Raw genomic sequence first — 11,832 nt, 5'->3', positions numbered from 1 at the left:
TTATTGAATAGAAACGAAGCTTGATTTTTTGTATAAGATTGTATTTCATTCGTGTATAGATTTTAAGATTATGTTTATTAAAAATGCGTTATTGAAGTGAAAAGAGAAGTAATATGGCTGGCTAATTTCTTTTGGGGCGGGATGTAAGGATGGAATGATGAGGAGGTAAGTAGGAGTATGGAGCATGGCATTAGGGTGACCGCAGAGTAGGTTGCACGATGCGAGCGGTCCAAGGTTGGGTGGGATTCCTGTTGTGCGGTGGGTAAGTGAACCCGAAGAGGTGAACGGAAGTAAGTAAATATATGTGTGCGTCCGGTTCCAAGATGGCGGGTTGAGAACCACGGCCTGCCAAACGTACTGAGCTAGCTAGGGCCACCATCTGGAACCAAAGCAACGTGTACGTGACAGGTTGTTTCATCAAAATATGTAAACAACTGTTCATCGTTACGACGGTAAACCAAAAACCAATTGGTTGGCTACGATACGGTTACGACCTTAGCGGCACCAATAATCAATTGCATTGATTCCCATAAGGTTGGTCGAATCAGCTGTTATAAGGTTACCGATACGGTTACCTATAAAGCACCAATGTCTGCAGCTTTAGGTTGGTTCTGTCAGCTGTTTTATCTGGTTATGGTGATGTCACCATTAAGTTGCCCTTAAAGCACGTAAGGCACTATCAAATGCACGCATAGTACATGTACGCGTTTTATGTATAAATACAATTTGGTGCAGTTGATCTCTTTTTCGTAGGACACATCTTCTTCGGGAATAGACATCCACAGGGGCCAGTGGTTTATCCATTTGCGTCATTTTATAAAATTGACCACGAATTCGTGCATTTATTCGTGTAATTAACGCGGACATAAAATTTACAGATTTTAAGAAAACGAAATGTAAACACAAAACAAAAATTTAAATAAACTTTGACAATTTATCTTCAGCTTCACATAAAAAAAATAAAAAATGTACCATGGTAAATAAGAATAAATTGTTATCTTGCGGAAGCTTCTAGTTTTTATTGAACAAATTTTATTTAATTTTTAACCGGAATCGTTACTAGGGCATAGTGGAACATGCAGCCCATTCCGGTAGCAAACACCATTTAGGTACAAGCCCCGCCCATCTCTTTAAACTTTCTTGGCATCCACCTCCACTTTCCCAAATTCCATGACGAACTAGGGGACGCCTGATAAATATGTGCATGGATATTTTAAAGAGGATTTCTCTCGTGTAGGTGTGATTGACAATTGGGGCGCGGAAGCTTTGCAGCTGTAAAGCTTTTTGTGGCGCTTGTAAACTCTTTGAATCCCGCCTGGATTATCTATAGTGGATTTATTGTAGATTAGTGCATGCGTAGACATGGTCCTAGTCTACCCTGCTAGACGAGCTGACGGAAACTCCAAAACATTAACGGAATTTTTGACATCACTAATACACTCGCATAAATTTTTCCTTTTATTCCTATGCAAAGCAATGGTATGTATGTGTATGCATATACACATACAAAATGTTTACATCAGGCTTGTAATGTCGCTTCTAACAACATTTATTTTGAATGATAACTAAGTGTGATATCTTATCTATCAAATGCCTGACAGGATGTTCAATATGGCTACTTTTTAGCGTTTTAACAGGGTGTTCAATATGGCGGCGCCTATTTTCAGCGGGTTATAGAAAGAGATACAGAATGAGACAACGATAGTCAATTACAAATCAGGTGATCCAATCACTTTGGAATTTTGACGTCTATGCAGAAAATATCACTAAAGCCCCCATTACTGATACTTAGCATAGACTTGACTTGACTTGGCGTAAACTTGGCAACTTAGCCACGATTATACTCCACTTGGCGCATACAATCTGGCATCATAATCAGCGGTGAAATTTATTTTTAAATAAATGTCAATTTGTATGACAAAATGTCAAAATGAAATGGAAACAAACAAGTGGCATCTCAAAGTGTAAACGTCACTTAGAACTTACATAGAAAATCAAAATTCAACAGACTTCTAAGTCAAGTTAAGTTTTGAGTATTCAGTAACATGCAATGTTAATTTAACAGAACTGTAAGTGACAGTTCGCATGCCAAGTCTATGCTAAGTATCAGTAATGGGCCCTTTAGTTATCTAACAACCTGATAGAAGCCATCATCCAGTGAGTTTTCTAGCTCCGTATTACGCTCAATCCTCACGGAAAAGCTCGGGATCATTGGGAGACTTGAGAACCAGAGGTCGTAATTTTTTTGTACATATGAGTTGTTACAGGCAGATGTCGCCGTTCTATTTCACTTAATAGTCATCATCCAGTGGCAAAGAGCCTGAACCAGATAAACAATTTTGCATGTAAATGCAACAGCAACGATTTGAGCCAGATAAATCCAGATAGAAGTCTGGTTCAATTTGTGAGCCAGATAATTTGTTAATTACTTGTCTTTAGTTTGGCAACGCTGGCTTTAATAAACCTACTTTTTCAAAAATAGATGTCGCTGCTTAGCTTTTCGCCGTATGAGTTAAATGGAAAACAGCGGCGACATCTGTATCACATTTCACTTGTGCGAAAATATCACGACATCTGCTTCTCAAATCTCCCAATGATCCAGAGCATTCCCGTGAGCCGGAGCTGTAAAACTGACTGGATGACGACATATATATGCTAAGGCCAAGCAGCGCCATCTATTTTTGAAAAAATTAGGTTTATTAAAGGCAGCGTTGCCAAACTAAAGATAAGAAATTAACAAATTATCTGGCTCATAATTTGAGCCAGACTTCTATCTGGATTTATCTGGCTCAAATCATTGTTGTTGCATTTACATGCAAAATTATTTATCTAGCTGAGATTCTTTGCAACGGGATGATAGCTACAAACTTTGCTTTACGCTGTGATGTAAATTTCCATCAGCCATATCTGTCAATTGATGCCTCAAATGACTGATAGCTGTCTAGCAGGGTACTTTCTCTGGCAATGCTGATGCATTGTGAATGATAACTAAGTGTGATATCTTCTGCATAGACGTCAAAATCCCAAAGTGATTGGATCACCTGATTTGTATTTGACTATCGCTGTCTCATTCTGTATCTCTTTCTATCACCCGCTGAAGATAGGCGCCGCCATATTGAACACGCTGTCAAAACGCTAAAAAGTAGCCATATTGAACATCCTGTCAGGCATTTGACAGATAAGATATCACACTTAGTTATCATTCACAATGTGCTGATGAAGGGAAAGTTCACCTTTCGATGGTATTTAAGGCCGCGGCACAATGGCATTTTTCATATAGATGCTTTTAACACAAGCTTATGCATTCCAGTAACATCGCCACAATCAACCAAAATTTTGCGTTCGTAAATATGAAGGAACCTTAGACTTGGAAATTGAAGTTTATTACGCCTTATCCATTCACATACAAATTTTCGGGAAGCACTGTTATAAGCATTCTCCCTATACAACAAAAATATTTGCTAACATATTTTGTGTCGTATTCGATTGTTATATTGCAGTTTTTAATTGCAAAAGTTTTAGAAAATTTACCAACTAGTGGGAAAAATAATTTCACTTGCAAAGTGTGCCAACACCCTTAGCCAAAGCAAATGTCAAATCCTTCTTCTTATGATTTGCTTGCAACAAAATTTGGGAGTTGGCTACTTTTCAATATCAGATGGCGCCAGTGTCGCTCGTTCTACCGTTCTCCATAAAAATACGAGCAATCTATATGAAGTCTCATTGTGTCACAGCCTAAACTGCTTATGTGTCGGGGCTTTTACAGCTATCGATTTTCTCTTGATAGAGTGAACTATCGATAGATTTACAGCTGATAGCCATAGTGACAGTTTTGGGATAATTTTGCTAAAAAAAATTAGATCATGAAAATTTATAAGCATTTTAGCTAAGATTATAAAAATTAAACCTTAAACATTTATTCTTACAAAAATAAATGCAATTGGACTACTTTATGGTTAGGGTTGCCGTAGAAATCAAATAAAAAAATTTGGCTACAAAAGGACCGAGATTATTGACTTACAGCCGCTATATGAGTAGAAGAAACAAAAAGCGCTAAGCATAATACAACACAACATGAATAGCTTATTTACAAAAACTGTCAAAATGAACAATTTCGGGCGAGTATTGGCAGTTGTAAGAAATTGTGATATTATCCTAATACGACAGTTTTCTAGGCAGGAATCAAAACTCACAAGGTAAGTCCGATTAATTTGTTATTCTTTTTTAATGCGTTATGAAGGAATTCAATGCACTTCCTATGCAAATGCGCATTTCCCCTTAATATGTCAACACAGCAATAAAAATTGTTTGATTGCATAACAAAAACAAAATGCTGCAGGTGAATGCATACTTTAACACTTCCCCTCTCATTATAGATTAGCGGAGGTTGGACGTTTAGAGTCAGTCAAAAATGATGGAAAGTACGAGACTGGTCAGTTGTTTTTGCATCGCATATTTGGTTATCGGGGGGTCGTGCTTTTCCCTTGGTCTGCGCGGGTCTATGATCGGGACCTACACAATCCGAATAAAAAAAATCAACGTTTAAATGCGGCGGATAATGCAGCTCCGACGAATAGCGGAAAAGGTAAACAGAGCGCGAGTGTTCATGCCTCGACAACAACAAAAACTGATGGCACTGGCACACAGCAGGGCATCAACACTGAAGTACAAACAACCTCAAACACAGATATAAATGCTACGGCTACTGCTTCCCCGTCCCCTAGCAGTTCCCATAACGCTGCAAAGGAGGTAAAGGGTAAAGTACATACCTTCTATCAAGTGCTAATCGATTCACGCGATTGCCCATATATTGTAAGCTAATATCTTATTACGTTCAGTGCTAATAAGATAAACATTGATTTTTTTATGCAGCGCGCACAAACTGAGGCGGTTACATTTTTAGGAAATCAGGATTCGAATCGAAGTCTTTATGCCATACCAGGCTTAGACTATGTAGCACATGATGATATAATGCCCTATTCATCGGGTGAAAAACATCCTCTTCAACATGAGCTTTTTGATAAATTTTTGACGCATGTTCCTGGCAAGGATCCATCATTTGAGGGGCAAGATACTTTAAAAGCGTGGCAAGACAAAAACCATCCTTGGTTGGAACTAAGTGACGTACATAAGGAAACCACAGAAAATATAAGAGTAACTGTGATACCATTTTATATGGGCTGTCGTGAAACTCCTGCTTCTTCTGTTTACTGGGTAAGGAATTCTCATCACATCCTCTAATTTTTATTTGATTATTATAACTAAGTTTTGGAATACTTCCCCTCAAACATTTAGAAATCCGATATGAGTCTATAGGAAATATGATCATATAGAAGTCTTTTATGACTTCGGTGTGATGAAAATTTGAGCTATATGCCAGCAGTGTTCAGCAAACATACCAATTTTGGAACGAACAGCATATTATATTTTGTTTATAACGTATCTTGCTGTTCCCAATTTTAATCTGCATGGACCCTTCTCTTTTATCAAATCCACACTGATCGGCGTTTTAAAAATGTATTTCGGGAATTTTCATTGACAACACAAAACTGCCTCCGTGGTAGGTCTGATTGATAGGACGAGCTCTCTATGGCTTTAATTAGAGCTAGTATGCCCTTTGAGGTTTTTTTCCAAAATTCCTGTTTCCTGACCAATATTAAGGATATGCTTCCTCTTTTTAATGCCATGCGTCAAAATCCGACCTGAATTCACCAGTCCTAATCTATAAAGCACACAAATGACTCCGAAGAGTGCTTTAAGAAGCAAATTATGAGCGTAATGGGACTATGACCGGACTCCTATTAACGCTCACTTGATGTATGAAATAAGACTCATATCGGACCACCATTGCGAGAAGGGAAATATACCAACTTCGGGATCTTAAATAAGCTCACAATGAGCGTTAAAGCTCCGATTTTTTAACTCGGAATGTTTCGTTAACACCCAAATACGGTCAAGATGAACCCTACGTGGGATTCAAAGGGTTGATAAATGCAATAAAAAGCCCTACAGCTTCAAAGCTTCCGCAACCCAGTTGTCAACCTCACCTATGCGAAGGGAATCCTTTTACAAATATGATTGTATCACACATATTTAGCAGATGAGGCTCTGGCGACCCCAAGTTTCCCATGGAAGTAGGGGGTGGGGGCGGGATGGCCTAGAAGGAAGAATGCGGTCATATGAATCGTTCCCGAGATGGTCGGGTTGGTTTCTTAATAGTGGTTTGTTACCGGATCTATATCCAGCAAAGGAACGATCAGCATCCATAACACTCTCCAAAGCTTCGTTTCCTTCCTTCCTTGTAGTAGCATTTAGTCACATTTAGAATTCAGCTGCCATCTAAATCTTTTAATGATAATCCTAGTAAACACGCATTTTTGACGGCAGTTACGTAGAGAGAGAGAGCACGTGAGGTGGTGGTTCTTATATAAATCTCCTTCTTACAGTCGATGCCTGAACTTCTGAGACTCCAAGATATACATAAATTCAGCTTAGAAAGCTGTAAACCAATTTTTGCTTGTACCAAGAGCCAAGCTCTGTTGTGCACCACTAGTCTAGGCCGTTATCTATTTACACCACTTGGTTATAAAACAAGCATCTACAGTTTTGTTGTCATAGCTAAAGCTACCTCCACTAAGCAATGCGAAATATTCACTTTCATTTTATCTCTTCTTTCTTTTAAGTGGCGCTACTGCATACGATTGGAAAATTTGGGAGTGCTTAGCGTACAGCTACGTGAACGTCATTGGCGCATTTTCTCACTTTCGGGAACATTGGAGACTGTGCGTGGTCGTGGTGTTGTTGGACAGGAACCAATACTTAGCCCCAGATTACCGGCTTTTCAATATAGCAGTCACGTTAGCTTACAGGCACCAAGTGGACATATGTGGGGAACATTTCGGTTAGAACGTGAAGATGGTCATACATTTGATTGTAAAATTCCTCCGTTTTCGCTAGAAAGTAAGCCAGAAGAGCCAGGCACTGGTGTATCCTCAAATACAGATGCAAGTAGTAACGGAAGCATTGGCGGTAATAAACCAGATAATGTTGAATAAATTGGTATTTTATATAAAATGTAAAAATGGTCCTACCAAACAAAAAATTTAAGTAAAAGATTGAGGTATGAAAAAACTTAGGATATGGGATTGATAACTAATGCATAGTGATGAAATGACCTGTCTCAATTTGAGGATGACAACAAAATAAATAAAAATAATAAGTTTAAGTAGTTTGTGCAAATATTTATCGGGTGAATACAAATATTTCTCAGTGACAATGTTATTACATAGCCAATTTTTAATCATTAAAAATGCATATATAAAATTCAAGAACATTCTGAGTAAATTAAAATTCTGCGCTTGTTTTATTTATTTGTAAGTTTTTACTTCACTCAACATATTTGGTGTGCACTATACATTATTTTAAATTATCAATAATTTGTATGTATTTAATTTTCAACTGCTTTAACAGTTACTGGTTTCAATTGAGCCTGAAAATTTAGCGGACGCATATTATCTCGAATGTCAAATAGTTCTTGTAGTGCATCGAGTGAAGCTGTTTTAATAGCAGTTGCCACATCTTCGCCAAATCCTGGAATATTAAAACAAATATAAAATTTTAATAGAAAAACATTACGACATAATAAGCAAAAACTGTCGTGTTTAGAGACTAATTCGCAGAAGAAAAGGCTTACAAAAGATTTACACTGTACAACAACGCAAGATTATATTTGTACCCTTCCTCGTATTACATCATACTTACCTTGTCCAATAAGTTTTTTATTTGCATACACTCCAACATTGTATGCTGCCAGCACCGTGTTCTTACCACATTCACCAATAAGACGTGGCTCCAGATCACCCAATTTACGCTCTTCGCAAATTTCTTTTAACAACAGTTCGGGATCTTCAATATGCCATATTTCAAGTAAATCCCGTTGATTCATTTGTGTGCAAATAAAATCACGTATGAATAAGAATGCACGTTCTTGTCCTGTAGTCTGTTCGATGGCACTGACTACCGCGAGTAATGAGTGCGATAAAGATTCCCGAGATGGTGGGTAATCCGTATCGAGCATCAATTCTGTCATCCCGAGATGCGCCCCAATATGTGCTAACATTTCAGTACTAAGCAAATAATTGGCGAATGCATTTATACCTTCTGGAGGCACAAGTGGAAATGAATGCTTTAGATATGCACGAACACACTCGTTAACTAAATAACCTCCCCTTTCGTATAATTGAGAATTATCCTCCATTTCAATATCAGTTTCTTTTACACCAAGTTCTTGTTGACGTTTTTGCTCTTTGTGCACATATGACGGTTGTGTAAATGCCCTTTGTAGCATTGGTAATTGGAATTCTTCATGTAGTCGTTTACCAAAAGCAAATAATTCAGCACGATAGTTCCATTCTATAAATCCGGATCGTGGCTGTGGTGTTGGGGGCCCGATCTTCTTTTGACGTCTGCGTAGTTCACGTAATGTCGGTGCCACCCAACGCTTAATACAACGTGTTTGATCTGCTTGGAATTGTATACATATTATTAAATATGATATTGTATAGACAGAATCTTTAATATTCACCTAAAATCGGCGAAGGGTTAAAAGCCTTTGATTGATTTATTATCCTTAAAGCACTTCGAATCAGCGACATTTTCTCATAACCCCTAATCAAAAGTAATCAGCTGTTGAACAGAGGAGGGGATGGCGAGCACAGACCTTGTTTACTATATAGTTTGGCAGCTTAATTCGAGGTTATGTTGCGAATAGAGTGGAAGGCTCTCGCAGGCCGTGAAAATAGGCACTCGAATGGGGTGGAATGAAGACCAGTAGGAAGACCAGAGTTGCATTGGAGCAATCATTGTATCAATATTAAAGATAAATTTAGAAAAAATAATTAAATACTTGAGTATAAGTAAACATTTTCTTTCAATTACTGCAATTAAGGTGTCCTAGATGCTATATATTCCAAAATTATAACATTTTATGTCTGTTTAAAAATTTAACTTCAATTTCCCTAAGATTTCCGTAATGTGGCCATTAGTGATGTTGGTGTGTGTGTGCAAATTTTGAGCGATCAGCTGTTAGTTGCGCTACTTGGTAAAGTTTACAATGAGCACAGAGCTCAAATCACGAATATTTGATTCATGAGCAGCGGTACAGCGATACTGTTTTTAAACCGATAAATCTAAGAATAATAATCGATGATTTTAACGGCGGACTTACATAAAAGCTTTTGTCGCTTGAAAGTGCAAAAAGTGGAACGACATTTCGATGTTGTCCGGGATTTACATAATGGCCGAGGCACAATGAAGTTGGATATACATAACGCTTTTTTCCTTCATAACGGAAAAAGCGGCAATGAGTTGCATTGTTATTTTCGGGCAATGTTAAAACTTTGAAGCTTAGGAAAGCGATGAAAGCATTTGTGCGGAGAAGATCGATTGTAGAATGGTAGATTTAGCTGTAGGTGTTAAACACAAATCACCTACCCAGATTACGCATTCACGAGTTCAAAATTGCTTCGTTCTACGCAACTATGTTACAATTGACCCTTGGGCGAATGAAAAAAGGCAACAACAAAAACAGCTAAAAGAGAAGGGTCAATTCATACGTCATAAAAACAGCTAATATAATGTTTACATATTGCGCTCTCTTCTTGTGTGATTTGTGGGTGTTAAAAGAAAAACAATGACGACATCTGCCAAAATCTCAGTGTGTTAGGGGGTTTAGAATATACTCGCGGCGGCCATGTCTGTCGTAAAAGGCGACTAAAATACCAAATTGCTTCAAGGGGTTAACCCTTTACCCTTTATGGCTTAAGCAGGCACAATCCGTCACCGTCGCAACGCATTTTCAACTGACAGGACGTACGTGGCGTAAAAAGACAGACATAGCAACTGACACAAGTTCTTTTATTTAGCAATAAATTGTAGATTCCACTATCAAAATTATAATAGTTGGTCAACTAAAAAAAGCATCGTTAGTTTTAAGCACCAATATTTCACAGACGCATACTTTAAATGGTATCGGATGCGACGATTGATACGCAGCATATCTGGCGTTTATCTTTAAAATCAGTTTCTTCCTTCTCCGCCAAGTTAGTTGTTGTTGTTGTAGCAGTGCCGCCACTGTAACCCCCCAAGTAAGTAACGCATTGTATCTGTTTAATGCGGCAGTTACCCACGATCGTACGTACAAAAAACTTGTCAGCTGACACGACCTATCATATGTATGTGCAATGTAAACGAAAACAACCCGACGTTCAACGCACTTACGTACGTCGCCCGGAACGTAGGAATCAAAACAATTTTGATTTTTCCGTAATAACGTGTAAGCTGGTGGCTTTCTCACTAGACAGAGTTGCCTAGTAAACTTTTGTGCGCTAATTTTTTACCGTTTGCAGTTTTATGGAAAAACACCTAATTAAAGTTTGAAAAACTGTGAGTTATTTTCGGCACGACAGAGCAGCACAACAATCAATCACGAAAGGCCGATTAAACCTAATTCTATTTTTGGGAAGCGACAGTGAGTGGCGTCCTTTTAATTTTGTCAATAAAAACTAAATTAGAAGTAAATAACAGATAATAAAAGCTAAGATCATTCTTTTGAACATTTTTTAAACATAATTAATATTTTTTTCTAAATTTTTCGCTACTGTTTGTTGTAGTTTATATTGTTGGATGCCGCTTTCAAAGTAATCAAGAAGCCAATGCTTGGCTACGGTTGTCGTCAAGCTTTGCTTTATAGTGGTTGTGGTCGTAGCCGCCGTGTTGAATGTGATCAGCCCTAAAGCCATTATAAAGGGCCCATTACTGATACTTAGCATAGACTTGACTTGACTTGAGAACTGTCACTTACAGTTCTGTTAAATGAACATTACATATTACTGATTACTCAAAACTTAGCATCACTTAACTTGGCTTAGAAGTCTGTTGAATTTTGATTTTCTATGTAAGTTCTAAGTGACGTTTACATTTTGAGATGCCATTTGTTTCTTTCCATTTCATTTTGACGTTTTGTCATACAAATTGACATTTATTGATTATAGCCTTTACCCGCGGCCCCGTCCGCAAGGAGAAAATTAAATATATGGGATATTCACGTTAGCCTGCTTATCAAGTTATCTGTTTAAAAAGATGTTTGTGTCTAGTACATTTTATTTTTGTAATTGAGTAAAAAAAGAACTAAATGAGCTGATAACCTGATAGAATCCCCAAATGATCCCGAAATTATCCAGAAAAATCCACGAAATGACCCCGACGCTATCGCGGACAGATCCCGAAAACCATCTAGAAATGCCACGGAAGGGTCTCCAAAAGTTCCCGGAATAGTCCCAAAAAACCCGAAATGACAACGACACGATTCTAGATTTATCCAGAGAACCACAAAGAAATGATGCCTGAAGGGTACCAAAATGATTCCGAAATAGTCCCGAAATAGTCCCGAAAAAGTTCCGAAATGACCCTGACGGGCTCCCGGACGGTTCTCAAAAACCATCCAGAAAATATCCAGGAAGGTTCCTTAGGGGATCCACGACGGATCGCGAAAACCATACAGAAATGATTCCGGAAGGGTCCCAAAATGATCCCGTATTAGTCCCGAAAAAGTCCTGAAATGACCCAGACGGGATCCCAGACGGATTCTGAAAACTGTCCAGAAATGATGCCGGAGAGGTCATCAAATGATCCCCTAATAGTCCCGAAATGACCCTGAAGGGATCCCGGACAGATCTCGAAATCCATCCAGAAATGATCTTGGAAGGGCACAAAATAATCCCGAAACAATCTCTGAAAAGTACAGAAATTACCGACGGGATCCCGCACGGATCC

At 38.3% G+C, this 11,832-nt stretch overlaps 2 protein-coding genes across 2 annotated transcripts; one reads left to right on the top strand and one right to left on the bottom strand.

Moving 5' to 3' along the window:
• The first annotated feature begins 3,822 nt into the window (after positions 1-3,822).
• Positions 3,823-7,350, top strand: POLDIP2 (DNA polymerase delta interacting protein 2). Its single transcript, XM_067792131.1, has 4 exons — positions 3,823-4,196; positions 4,377-4,812; positions 4,873-5,214; positions 6,684-7,350. The coding sequence occupies exons 1-4, from the start codon at positions 4,075-4,077 to the stop codon at positions 7,053-7,055; spliced, it is 1,272 nt and encodes a 423-aa protein (XP_067648232.1). The 5' UTR covers positions 3,823-4,074; the 3' UTR covers positions 7,056-7,350.
• On the bottom strand, positions 7,341-8,743 carry mRpL44 (mitochondrial ribosomal protein L44). The gene is made up of 3 exons (XM_067792136.1): positions 8,585-8,743; positions 7,762-8,520; positions 7,341-7,590 (listed from the first exon to the last, which is right to left on the bottom strand). The coding sequence occupies exons 1-3, from the start codon at positions 8,652-8,654 to the stop codon at positions 7,448-7,450; spliced, it is 972 nt and encodes a 323-aa protein (XP_067648237.1). The 5' UTR covers positions 8,655-8,743; the 3' UTR covers positions 7,341-7,447.
• Positions 8,744-11,832: the final 3,089 nt, after the last annotated feature.

The sequence above is a fragment of the Eurosta solidaginis genome, chromosome 1 (genome assembly GCF_040869045.1).
Source record: "Eurosta solidaginis isolate ZX-2024a chromosome 1, ASM4086904v1, whole genome shotgun sequence".
NCBI classification, from domain to species: Eukaryota; Metazoa; Arthropoda; class Insecta; order Diptera; family Tephritidae; genus Eurosta; species Eurosta solidaginis.
The sequence above is the reverse complement of the archived record's forward strand: the minus strand, read 5'-3'. Positions and strand labels throughout refer to the sequence as shown.